General features: G+C 40.1%; 1 protein-coding gene across 2 annotated transcripts in view; it reads left to right on the top strand.

The window, feature by feature from the left end:
* LOC122562733 (uncharacterized protein KIAA1958) overlaps positions 1–14,287 on the top strand; it is a 110,481-nt gene that overhangs the window by 63,760 nt on the left and 32,434 nt on the right. The window contains exon 3 of one of the 2 annotated variants that reach the window (XM_043715859.1): positions 9,579–12,817. The exons of the other annotated variant lie outside the window; for it this stretch is intronic. Within the exon in view, the coding sequence (XP_043571794.1) occupies positions 9,579–10,618 (1,040 nt within the window). The 3' untranslated portion in view covers positions 10,619–12,817. Of the gene's footprint in view, positions 1–9,578; positions 12,818–14,287 lie in introns of those variants that run through there. 2 annotated transcript variants of the gene reach the window in all.

The raw sequence follows: 14,287 nt of genomic DNA, 5'->3' as shown, positions 1-14,287 counted from the left end.
AAATACGGGGTAGACCATTTAGGACAGAGATGAGGAGAAACGTCTTCACCCAGAGAGTGGTGGCTGTGTGGAATGCTCTGCCCCAGAAGGCAGTGGAAGCCCAGTCTCTGGATTCATTTAAGAAAGAGTTGGATAGAGCTCTAAGATAGTGAAATCAACGGTTATGGAGGTAAGGCAGGAACAGGATACTGATTAGGAATGATCAGCCATGATCATACTGAATGGCGGTGCAGGCTTGAAGGGCTGAATGGCCTACTCCTGCACCTATTGTCTATTGTTACTTTTGGAATACTGTGTGCAATTCTGGTCTCCTTCCTGTCAGAAGGATGTTGTGAAACTTGAGAGGGTTCAGAAAAGATTTACAAGGATGTTGCCAGGTGTTTTAAAAAATTCTCAAGGTCAGGTTCGTAGGAGAGTAGTCTGACACAGAACAAACGACCAAGAGGCGAGGCTGGGCCTGTTTTCCCTGGAGTGTCGGAGGCTGAGGGGTGACCCTTTAGACTTTTATAAAATCATGAGGGGCATAGGTTGAATAAGTCTTTTCCTGGGGTGAGGGAGTCCAGAACTAGAGGGCTTATATTTTAGGGTGAGAGTGGAAAAATTTTAAAAGGGACCTAAGGGACAATGTTTTCATGCAGAGGGTGGTGCGTGTCTGGAATGATCTGCCAGAGGAAGTGGTGGAGGCTGGTACAATTGCAACATTGGAAAGGCACCTGGATGGATATATGAATAGGAGGGGTTTGGAGAGATATGGGCCAAGTGCTAGCAAATGGGACGAGATTAGTTTGGGATAACTGGTCGGCATGGATGAGTTGGACCGAAGGGTCTGTTTCCTTGATGTACATCTCTATGACTGTATGACCTGGTCAGGTCCTGGGGATTTATCCACCTTTGAGTGTTTTACAACCTCCAGCTCCACTTCCTCTAATATGGACAGTGTTCAAGATGTCACCATCTATTTCCCCACATTGTATATCTTCCATGTCCTTCTCCACAGTGAACACTGATGCAAAATACTCATTTCGTATCTTCCCCCTTCTCCTGCGGTTCCACACACAGGCTGCCTTGCTGATCTTTGAAGGGCCCGATTCTCTCCTTAGTTACTCTTTTGTCCTTAATGTGTTTGTAGAATCCATTTGGATTCCCCTTAACCATATTTGCGAAAGCAATCTCATGTCCCCTTTTAGCCCTCCTGATTTCCCTCTTAAGTATGCCTTTTTACTCTTCCAAGGATTCATTCAATTTCTGCTGTCTATACATGACATGTGCTTCCTCCTTCTTGTTAACCAAACCCTCAATTTCTCCAGTCATCCAGCATTCCCTATGCCTACCAGCCTTTCCTTTCACCATAACAGGAATATACTCTTTCTGGACTCTCATTGTCTCATTTTTGAAGTCTTCCCATTTTCCAATTGTCCCTTTACCTGTGAACATCTGTTCCCAGTCAGCTTTTGAAAGTTTTTGCCTAAAACCATCAAAATTAGCGTTCCTCCAATTTAGAATTTCAACCTTTAGATCCGCTCTATCCTTTTCCATCAGTATTTTAAAACTAATAGAATTATGGTCGCTGGCCCCAAAGTCTTCCCCATTGATACCTCACTCACCTGCACTGCCATATTTCCCAAGAGTAGATCAAATTTTGCAGTTTTTCTAGTAGGTATATCCACATTCTGAATCTGTAAAATTTCTTGTACACACTTGACAAATTCCTCTCCATCTAAAGCTTTAACAATGGCAATCCCAGTGTATGCTTGGAAAGTTAAAATCCCCTACTATAACCACCCTATTATTCTTACAGATAGCTGAGGTCTCCATAAAAATTTACTCCTCAATTTCTCACTGACTACTAGGGGGGACAAGAATACAATCTCTATAAATTGATCATTCCTTTCTTATTTCTCAGTTCCACCCAAATAATTTCCCTAAGTGCATTCTCAGGAATATCCTCTGTAATAACAGCCATAATGCTATCATTTATCAAAAATGCCACTCGCCCTCCTCTCTTGCCCCCAATCTCTCCTTTCTATAGTATTTATATCCTGGAACATTAAGGTGCCAGTCCTGTCTATCCCTGAGCCATTTTTCTGTAATTGCTATGATATCCCAGTCCCATGCTCCTAACCATGCCCTGAGTTCATCTGCCTTCCCTGCTTGGCCTCTTGCGTTGAAATAAATGCAGTTTAACTTAATCAGTCATACCTTGTTCTCTGCTTTGTCACTGCCCTGACTGTTTGACTCGCTCCTTTTCCCAACTGTACCAGTCTCAAATTGATCTCTTTCCTCTCTGTCTACCTGGGTCCCAGCTCTCTCTCTCTCTCTCTGTCTCTCTCTCTGTCTCTGTCTCTGTCTCTCTCACACACACACACTCACTCCCCCATCTCCCTGCCAGTACATTAATCCCCTTCCAATTCAGGTACAATCTATCCTTCTTGTGCAAGTCACTTCTACCCCAGAAGAGATTCCAATTATCCAAAAATGTGAACCCTACTCCCCTGCACCAGCTCTTCAGCGATGCATTCATCTGTTCTATCCTCCTATTCCTACCCTCGCTAGCTTGTAGCACCGGAAGTAATCCAGATATTACTAACCTCGAGGACCTCTTTTTAAATTCCTGCCTAACTTTCTATACTCTACTTTCAGAATCTCATCCTTTCCCCTTCTGATTTTGTCAGATCCAATGTGTACAACGACCTCCTGCTGGCCCCTCTCCCCTTTTGAGGACATTCTGCACCCTCTCCAAGATATCCATGATCCTGGCACCAGGGAGGCAACACACCATTCTGACTATTGGCTGCTAGCCGCAGAAACGTCTGTCTGTACTTCTGATTAGAGAGCCCCCTAACACGATCGATTGCTTAGAACCTAATGTACACCTTGTTACATTCGAACCATTGTCGGTACCAGAAAGTTGACTGTTCGTGTTACGTTCTTCTGAGAGTCCGTCATCCCCCGATGTTTTCCAAAACAGCATACTTGTTTGGGATGGGAATACCCACAGGAGACTGTTGCACTACCTGCCTACCTTTTCTGGAGTTAACCCATCTACCTAACTGTATTGCGGTTTTTCTCCCTTCCTATAAATGCCCTCCATCTCACCCCCAGCTCGTGTAAATTCCTTATTGCTGCTAACTGCTGCCAGACTGATCCATGCAATCTGATAGGATTCACAACCAAACACACTTACTGCAGACATAATCATCAGTAACATGGAAATTCTCCCTCATCTCCCACATCAGAGAGGAAGAGCACATAACTCTACTAAAGACCATCTTTGCTTCTTAACAATCTACAGGCCCCAGAAAATAGCACTGTCCTAGTGCTCTAAAAAAATGCTCCAGGCTAACATAATACCTATGTTTAATATTTTTAAAATTTAATCAAAAGACAGATCTCCGTAAAAACACATAATCAAAAAAGAACCCACTCTATTCACTATTGCAGATTTACAGCAAGTTTATACTTAAAAACTATGCACTTATCTATTTTGGTATGAACTCTCTCATGCAGGTTACTCCAAGGTCAGCTGTGAATTTCGTTGTTTGTTAGTTTTTCCAGTGTCCAGAGGTATTTGAATTCAAACAGCAATGGCAGTAACTGTACAGGTTCATTGCTATGTCAAACAGTAGTGTAGGTTACTTTCTCTGACCATATGGTTGCTGCCTTTATCTGTCTTCCTCCTTTTATGTGCCATTGTTGTGATATTTTTCCCCTCAAAGTTCCAAAACAATGCAACAGCTTATAAAATAGTAGTTACTGCTCCCGAAATTCGAGGAAATCGCCTCCAACACTGAAAATACCTCAAAAGGGGAGCAGCTCTTACAGCCACAATTTTTTCCAATCCTCCATCTTGTATTACCCAGAATTCTTTTTGTTGCAGCTTATAAATGGGAAATTAGCTTTGTGCCACCAAAGTATTGGCAATGAACATCTTACCATCACCCCATGACTTTCCGTGGCACTACCACCACTGAATCTTCCACTTGTGACATCCTGAGGGTTACCATTGATTAGGAACTTAACAAGACATATGTACATAATATGGCTCAAAGATTAAGTCAGAGGCTGAGCAACTCTACCTGCCTCCCAATGCCTGTCACTATAAATACGTCACATTTCATCCACTTGCCTGGATGTGCGCAGCTCCAACAGCATTCAAAACTCAATATCATTCAGGACAAAGCTGTTCACTTGATTGACATGTTATCTCCTCCCCGCACTACCAATCCACAGTCACATCATTGTGTACCATCTGCAAGATGCACTGCAACAGCTCGCCAAGGTTTTTCTGACAGCATCTTCCAAACATCTATCCCCTAAAAGGTCATGACCAATTGAAACATACACTCTGATAAAGGGTCATAGCACTCTGAAATATTGACTCTGCTTTCTTTCCACAGCTGTTGCCAAGTTTCTCCAGCAATTTGTTTTATGTAAGGGCAGTTAATTCTTTGACATTACACCATTTGCAACTTCTCTTTCAAGGCGCACACTATCCTGAATTGGAATTACTTTGCTGTTCCTTCATTGTTGCTGCTTCACAGACTTGTAGTCATATGTTGAATTTGGCAGAACAAGACATTGAGATTTCCAAGGATTTTGTTGTTAATCTGCCAATTCCAATTCCTGGATACTTTCCCTGTCCAGATGCCAATCTAGTTGGGGATGATCCCAACTCTCTTTTGTTAAATCAACTTGTTTGAACATGTTATGACACATTTCTGGGTCAGTTGGCACTTGGACTTTCTAGTCCAGAGCTATAAACTCTGTTAGCGCACCTCAAGATCTCGAGAACCCAGCTCTTTTTCATTAAGCTGTTCAACATTTTATTCGTTCCAATTCGTAGGATTCAGCAATATTTACATAAGCATCTGAGGATGACCATGTGGAAAGTTAGTGCCTAATCTGAAATGTGGAAGTGGAGTTTGGTGCTTCCTGGCCCCTCGTCTTACCATTTCATTGTGGATGGCACAGTTGACACCCCCCCTCCCCCCCCCCCCCCGTAGTGTAATTTTCTGTACTGCTTGGAAGGTATGTATGATTCAAAGACAGAAACCTCTGAAATATTTTGATGTTGCAGTTGATAAACTTCTTCAGGACTTTGAATTTGGGGACCCATCAGGCACTGTTGTGCGTTGGATTGGCTTTGCTCCTCTTCATACATTGGTTATCCCTTTGTTTCGTCATCAATGGAAATCACAAATGGAAGAACCCAGCTCTTATTTTCGAACAGGTGGGACTTGAATGTGGGCCTTCTGGCGCAGAGATAGGGATACTACATCACAAGAACCTTAAAGAAGGTTGTTCTTTACTACAAAGTCCTGTATGCATCACTTTCTGTCAATTCATTCTGGAGCTGTTTTGGCTTAATCTTAAAGGGACCTGCATTCTAGCATTGACAGTTGTTGGGTCAAAATTCTTAAATTTCCTTCTTATTATAGCATTGGTGTTCCTAAACCCCACAGTATTTGGCTGTTTTGAGTGGAGCTCAACACCACCCTCACCTCAAGGGCATTTAGGGGTGGGGAGTAAATTATGGCCCAGGCAGAAATGCCCACGTCCTGAAAATGATTTTTTTTTTAAAAAGAAGCACTAAGCTGCACAGGCTAACATCACTTGTCTGGACTGCTGGGGCATACCAACTGTACCCAATGCCTGCGTTGGCTTTTTTGCTTTTGGTTCAAGGGAACTCTGTCTGGTTTATCCAGTTCTCCAGACAATTCATGTTAGCATTAAATTGAAGTGCAAAACCAGTTCCTGTGTTTGTTGAACATTTTTAATGCACTGTGATTGTTTGACTAGCTACTTTTTCTCCCAGTTCCCTTTTCTTATCTCCTTGAGGCATAGACTTTAGTAGCTCAACAAGCAGTAGCTCCTACCATGTGGGATGAATTTCTGAATGAAAAAGTGGACATTTAAAAAAATTTCCTGCACTAATTTAACAGTTCAGTAGATCAGCCTGAAGTTACTATAAAACATTTATAGTTTATAATTTATAATTATAATTATAATGGCCTTCTTCCCATCACTAATTATCCAGTGAATTTTCACTTTTGCACTCCCATACAATCTTCTTGCTTCTATACAGTCTGAAGGGTGCAAGCTATATTGGTTTAATTTGCAGATTTTCCAAAACTGATACTTAGCAGTTCACTTCTAATGCATTCTCACCTTTGTCTGGGGAGTACTATTTTCTCCAACTGTTTCACTGTTCTGTTCCAGCTTCTGAAGTCTAGGAATGTTTTTTGTGGTTCAGGATCTCTAAGGCGAAACTGAAGATGCTTGTCATCGTGTTTTGATTGATTTGTTACATTGTGTTTTTGGCATTATTTTTTTTGGTCAAATAAAAAGTAGTGAAATAAATACTTCTCTAGTCTGTTGGGTAGCCTATTAACCTGCTGAAATGTTTATTAAATAGTAATTAATTAAATGAATGAGAAGTAACTATAGGTGTATAGTGGGTACAGTGTCAGTTACACTGTGACAGAGGGAAGAATCGTGATGTCTGCTATAATATACTGCATTGAAAATCAGATTCACCCTCAGAAATGGAAAGGGAGGAGGGGAAGCCAAACTATTTAATTCAAATGAAAATACACACTTTGACTGTTCACCTTTATTTCTGAAGAAATGCTAAATCGTGGGGGTATAGCTCACTTAAGCAAGACATGGTTACTTTTCTTAAAGCTGTTACATTCACATGAAAGTATCTAATACTGGTAACCTTTAACGAAAGTAAATATTAAATACTGGGGTTACAGTAACAAGGGGCTAATCTTACTGGACAATTAATCTACAAGATCAGGGAACTTCAAGCCAATTCATGAAATGAATCTGGTATTCAAGCAAAAATTAACATCAGCGATAGTAACTGACAACTGGATTGTCTCAAAAGCTCATCTTATGAAATGGAAATCTGCTGTCCTCACTTCACTTGGCTGATGTGATTCCAGACCACAAACTTGAAAATGACTCTTCACTGTCCTTTAAGATAGTATAGTAAGCCATTCAGATTTATCGAGAGATGCCACTGAAAGAACGAAGCAGTTTTCGATGCTCAGCAAAAATATCAATTTCGTTCTCAGTTTATACCGCATCAAGCGTTATTCCATTTTCACAGTGGCGAATGTTTGTGACCTGTTCCATTGAAATGCACCTTTGTTTCTGACACCATATCAGGCCTGGCTGGCAGACAGAAGGGCATAGAGAAAGAGTGGCAAAGGCAGGGTGAGCTGCAGTGCTCACTCGGATAGCAGTCATTGACATCTGCACGAGAGAGAGAGAGAGAGAGAGAGAGAGAGAGAGACCTGTGACAGCAGTCTAATTCTAACTTGTACAGTATATCTGTTACATGTAGTATATAACTTTAGCCTGCAAGTTATTTCAGTTAAGAATACACAGTGCCGCACCTACTTCAAACTCAGATTACAGTGCAGCATTTGAACTTGTCCATTGGTTTTCCCAGGCAAGAAAGGATCTGAGGGGTCTAACTGGAGATTTAACATAGTTTGTCACAGGAATTTAATAATTCACTTAAAATTATTTTACTTAAAGTAGTATTTTCCAGGGACATAATATGAATTTGAAGTATACCACATATTTAAGAAAATGTACTTTCATGTGAATGTAATAGCTTAGCTGCCTCCATTTCTCACAGTGAATCTGGTTTTGAATTTATTTGTACTTGGAGAAAGAAACTAATACCACAAAGCAGTACAAGAGGAAGAAACACTTCTGTTTTTGTCATTTGACTTTGCAGACTACTCTGAACTGATTAAACCTAGTGTATGTTTTGACAGGATTCAAAACCAGGTAGCTGTAATGACTCAATACTGCAACCATCTGGTCAGATCTACTGCTGTGTTTGTCAGAATATTTTTAAAAAATTCTTGCTTTTATCAGCTGTTTGTCTCAATCTTTTATTCTGCTCTCTTCTTTAACTCTTCCCCCACCCTCACAATTTTGCCAACATGTTTCCACAAGCTCTGACCCCTGTATCTCATTGTATCTAACTATATCGCCTACTTTTCAGTCCAAAGGCTCCTTCTACTCTGTTAATAAATACACACAATGCGCAGTTCCTCACTTGAGTTTATTACACCAACTGGAACAAAGCAAATAGGTCACAAAAACTACAATAGGATGAGTGCCCTTCTTTGGCTCAGAAACAAGAGCTGAGCTAACCCTATTGGCACAGTTTAGACATGTGTCTACTTAAGTGCTACTATTCAATTAAATTGCTGAAAGTTGTATGATCTCTCCTTCCAATTCCCTTTTGATTTCGACCCCTCCTCTCCTTCCCTCTCCCTCACCTTTGGTCTGTATTGCCCTTAACAGGTCAATCAATCAATCAGAAAACATGGATGATTTACTGGTGGTGATTAATAGACAAAAAGAAATCATGGATGATTTGGTGACAGGGAAAAGAACAGTTCAGTTGTGTACAAGAGCTCTTCTAGATATAGAAAGCTAAAAGTTGTTTGTTTGGATGTCATTCAATTTAGGTACACTATTCATAGTCTTTAGTATATATAGGCTTAGGGTGCAGTGGTCAGATCTCAGCATTTGTGATGTGTATTGTAAAATTAGATCTCAAAAGTTTATTTTCTTTGCAATGATATAAACATAGTGTGTATAATGTGTAGATAAGTGCATGCATCTGTGAAAGTGACTTCAATTTAATGCTTTGTTCATAGTCTATAGAAATGTATGATGTATGGCAAGCCAGGTTCGTGTTATCATCGTTTGCTTGGCATGCTAGTGCTAGTTTGAGAAAAAAAACACGCCAGGTACACGTCAGTCTAAATATTCTATATTCTTGCTGTTATCAATGCATTGCTAAAACCACTCAATCTACCAGTGACTGACCTACAACTATCAATATTTGACCCTAGTCTTATATAGGTCAAAATGTTTGCTCTGCTTAGTACATAGATTGCAGAAATATGAACTATTTTGTCCTGCAAAGTACTTTCCACCAATCAACTCAGGTCAAATTCAGAAACAGCAGTGATTATTTGGTTAATTGGCAGAAAGGATAAGGATCGTGCTTGGTGTGATATTATTTCTACAATTCCAGGTGTCATCACTTAATTTATTTAAGTGACAATGGGTGCACTTTTCACTTTCAAGCCATATTTCACTAAATTTCTCCATTTGCTAACTAGGTCTCGATAATGTAGATAGCTTGTATATTATTTTGTTGATCTGTATTTGAGAATCCTGTCTACTATTGCATTGCTTTCAACACCTAATTGTAGATATAAAATATAGGACATTTTACAGCAGTATAATATTGAGGGATGTTGGCTTGCTGCCTTTGTTCTGAGACAGTCTGTGCTTGATCTCTAATCTCTCACACTAACTCTGCTGCACCAAGAGTGCAGTTTTAACATGACAACCTGGTTTTGATATTTTCTTTTGCCTTAATCTTTTACGTCATTTGTGAAATTGAAGTTGGCTTTTGAAACCTGAGACAGGTATGTAATATCGTTTTCCAATGACCTTTGCGAAATTGAAATTTAGCTTTGACTGACTTTATGTGCAGCTTATATATTTTTTTTCTTTCTCCTCCCCCTTAGAAAATGAAGAAAGAGGCTGCGAGGGTCAACAGAATGAGAAAACCGTGCGAAGCACCTTGACTGCATTGAGAAACTTCAAAGAGTTCCTCCTTTCCAAATACCCACATGAAAACCGGGAAATCCAAATTATACCATGCACGGAACTTGATGCCTACCTAGCTTCATTCTTTGTGGATGCCAGGCAGAAAGATGGCTCAGAGTACGAACCCAACAGTTTGGCCAACTATCAGTGTGGACTTGAAAGGTACTTAAAGGAATACAAATATGGGTTCAGCATAACAAGGGATAAAGAATTCAGGCGCTCTCAAGAAGCACTGAAACAGAAACAGCTTGAGTTGAGAGGCAAAGGGAAAGGGAACAAGCCTCATAAGTCAATGAAACTCACCTTTGCTGATGAGCTTATCCTACGTAAACGAGGCTTGCTGAGCCGATATAATCCTGAGGGACTGCTCAATCTTGTGTGGCTAAACAACACTAAGGCGTTTGGGCATTGCGCTGGGTTCCACAGTTCCACGCTGAAATGGGGGGATATCAGGTTGCACGTAACAGAGACAGGCTTGGAGTACCTGGAGTGGGAAATCATTGACAGCTCTGATGCACAAGGGAAGAGCCGGAGAGCGGGAACAGAGTGCAGAATTTATGCCACGCCACATTCTCCACAGACATGTCCAGTACAGGACTACAAGGAGTATGCACAAAGACGCCCTCCAGCTATGCGTTATGAAGATGCCCCCTTCTATCTGTCTATCAAGCCAGTCTGCAACCTTGCTGCACTTTACTGGTACAACAGCCAATCCCTCGGAAAGAATAAGCTTTCAAAAATGGTTAAAACCATGTGCGAGAAGGGGAATATCCCTGGGAGAAAGACTAACTTTAGTGTTTACCAGAGCTGCAGCTCTCTGTCTGAGGCACAAAGCAACCAGCTGGTGCTAATATGTAACAATCTCAGCCAGCAGGCTGCCCAATCAATGTCAGGTCTCAACAACACAAGCAATTTCATCATCTCTGGCTCTTTTGACTCTTCTTCTGATACAGCTTGATGAAATATGTTTGGGTTTTTCAAATTATTTTTAATATTCTCCATGTTGTCTCACTCTTTTATACAATCTAATTATTCCTTAGCCACTGATAGTTCAAGTTTTTAAAAGCAGCGTGTGAAAGGGCACATCAAAACTCCAACAATCCAAACTTCAGCTGAATGATGATTTTATGACGCACTCTCTTTTGAAACAAAATGTACCCAGATTTTTGGTCTAAGAAGCTCTTTTTACAAGCAGATCTATAGATACCACAAAGTAAAACATAGTTGTTAAAATTCTAGAAGTCTAGAAACAGTGTTTAAAACAAACCGTGATTTCATTTCAACCTCCTTGTAACTCTTAAGAACTATCACTTTCCCATTGAGCTTTGCAAAATGTGCATTTTTTTGTTGGTTTTCTGTAGCAAAAGGACATAGGTGCTCAGCATTCTCAGAGTGAGAGAAATTCTGCCTTTTTCTCCTATTCACTCGTTTTTTTTAAGTTGGCAAGGTGGGAAGTAATATTTTTGGACAAACCTGCCTTGGATCCCAAAGTGAGAAGCCTCTTTTTCGTAGCTGCAGTATTAACTCTTCTATCCAGTGTTAACTGTATGCTGTTTCAAACTATTTCTTCTCTCAGTATCATCATCCTTATATCGACTGTACTGCCATAAACTGACTGTGTTGCATCCTTAACTGCAGATAATGGCAATTACACTCTTGCTGTCCTGAGTCTTTCATCTGCATGTAAATTCAGTGTGTTTGAGCATCTTCCCTCTTTGGCCAAGCCAATTCTTTTTTGTGTGTGTAGTATATATATATAAAATATATATATTACATACACACACGCACACACCAAGGAGCGATTAGTTGGCTCTTAGATCTTGTACAGAATTGTTTATCTATTTTCCCAACTAATTTAAAAAGAATTAGTAAGGAAAATTTAACAATTAGGATTTATTTTTTATGAATCGTAACTATACTTAAATGTATTTGGTGTTTGAGGACCTGTTATCATGGGCCTGTAAAATCCATATTGTATCCTGCTGATCGATTCAAATTACTTTGAGTGGGAAACACTGATCAGGGTGTGTTAGAGGACAGAATTGTTAACCTGGCCAAACACAGGTGGGTCTAATTATTTTGGTCTCCTGATAATTGTACAGCACTCTAGCTAAAACCTTTAAGCTTGCATCCTCCAGTTACTGAGCATGTTGTCTTAATACTGAGGAAAAATAATTACAGTCCTGATTAACCCCTGTGTAGCAAATGCACAGTTTCTTGTCTGTTCAAGTTGTATCTCGTTAGGCTCTTGTATACATAAACGTTGCTTGTGAAATTCTACTCTCACTTTGATTTTGTATTTTGAAAGTTACTTTAATTGGTGTTATAGATTTTATATGTCATCATATTTATTTTAGTTTTTGTAGATGATGGTTTGTAATTAGGATATTTGTATATGGCTGCTTGTACACAAGTACTAATAGTTGTTGGGACGCCATTTTAGAAACGTACATAAGCTAAGTCTGGTCTGAAATTTAGCAATGGAGGCTGTGTTCATACTAAAGAAGGATTGCATTGTGTTGCCCTCCTGTTTTCTGTTTAATGATCTAGTTCCACGAAATGCATATTAAGTAGATTTCTGTGCAGGATACTGTGTTACCTACTATAGCGCTTTCTCTGGAGCAAGGCAAGTGTGGATGTGGGGTGGGGTTGGGGAGATGTGAAGAACCCGTGAGAATGAAGGAGAGTGTGTAAATAAGTTCAGCTCAACTTGCCAGGTTGTTCCAGTTAAAAGGATTGAGCAGTTCTAAAGCTGGCGGAAAGAAAGGTTGTTGAAATTCTGTGCCTTCATGTGCACACACCTCTAAATTAATGGTTCAAAATTTTACTTTCTATAGGAAAAAACGTAAATTTTGAGTTTGTTAAACTGAGCTGTTTCTTCCTATTCACACAGTTTATTACTTTAACAATATACAGAGATATATTAACAAGGTGACTGTTAGGTACTTTTTTAACAAAAAAATCAAATGCTAATATATAGAAATTAGTGCATTAGGCTAATTTAACCCATTGAGAATCTGTGCACCAAAACTTTCATAAAACCATGAGTATTATGTTTCATGAGTATTACAAATATGTGCAAAGTTGTGATCTATACCTTTCTGATTTTTGCAGTGTATTTACTCAAACATGTTCTACAATGTTAAAAATCACACAACACCAGGTTATAGTCCAATAGGTTTATTTAGAAGCACTAGCTTTCAAAGCAATGCTTCGAAAGCTAGTGCTTCCAAATAAACCTGTTCGATTATAACCTAGTGTGTGATTTTTAACTTTGTTCACCCCAGTCCAACACTGGCTCCTCCAAATCATGTTCTACAATGTGATATGTATATCTTGAAGGGTCAAAAAGATTTTTTCAGTGCTCAAAGGTGAATATAACCTTGTTTTTTGATGCTTGTTGTTAATGGTTCTCGGTTTCAACCTTGGTTGGAAGTTCTTTAGAATACTGTGAAACGTTAAAATCACTGCCTGAAGTAAAATAATTGACAAAAAATATTATTCAACATAGTTTTATGTTTTTGTATAAATTTTATTAAATGCAGTGTTAGATATACAATTTTCTGACTTGCCTTTGTAAACTCACTGTTTTTCTGTCCTTTAATTTTTGACATTTAATGATTTTTATACTGTTAAACTATTTTTCTTTTGGTTTTCCTCCTGTCCCAACTGATTTGGGTTGTGATAGCCTGAGGCAGTACTGGTGGGAGAGTTAAAGGACATTTCTTTTCCTATTAAGAATTTTCCCATGGTGTCTCAGCTCATCAAACCTCTTCTGCTATTCAGCTAAAACATGTTTGATCAATATCTTAACTCTATCTACCCACATTATTTCCATATTCCTCAGTTATCTTTGGTAAACAAATATCCATTTCAGTATCATGACCAATAGTGTTCTTTTGTTAAAGATTGGAGGTGAGATGATGGATTTGGCCAGGGTACTCATTATCCAATCCCTCTACACCTCCATCCGCCATGACCAGGGCCTCCAAGCCCTCCGTTTTTTTCTCTCCAGACGTCCCCAACAGTATCCTTCCACCGACACTCTCATTCGTTTGGCCGAACTGGTCCTCACCCTTAACAATTTCTCCTTTGAATCCTCCCACTTCCTCCAGACCAAACGGGTAGCCATGGGCACACGTATGGGCCCCAGCAATGCCTGTCTCTTTGTTGGCTACGTAGAACAGTTGATCTCCCGTAATTACACCGGCACCACTCCCCACCACTTCCTCCGCTACATTGATGACTGCATTGGCGCCACCTCGTGCTCCCGCGAGGAGGTTGAGCAACTCATCAACTTCACCAACACATTCCACCCTGACCTTAAATTTACCTGGACCATCTCCGACACCTGGCTCCCCTTCCTGGACCTCTCCATCTCCAATAATGACAACCGACTTGACACTGACATTTTTTACAAACCCACCGACTCCCACAGCTACCTGGATTACACCCCTTCCCACCCTACCTCTTGCAAAAATGCCATCCCGTATTCCCAATTCCTCCGCCTCCGCCGTATCAACTCCCAGGAGGAGCGGTTCCACCATAAAACACACCAGATGGCCTCCTTCTTTAGAGACCACAATTTCCCTTCCCACGTGGTTAAAGATGCCCTCCAACGCATCAC

This window comes from Chiloscyllium plagiosum, chromosome 2 (assembly GCF_004010195.1).
Source record: "Chiloscyllium plagiosum isolate BGI_BamShark_2017 chromosome 2, ASM401019v2, whole genome shotgun sequence".
Lineage (NCBI taxonomy): Eukaryota > Metazoa > Chordata > Chondrichthyes > Orectolobiformes > Hemiscylliidae > Chiloscyllium > Chiloscyllium plagiosum.
This window is presented reverse-complemented; position numbering and strand designations above follow the sequence as displayed.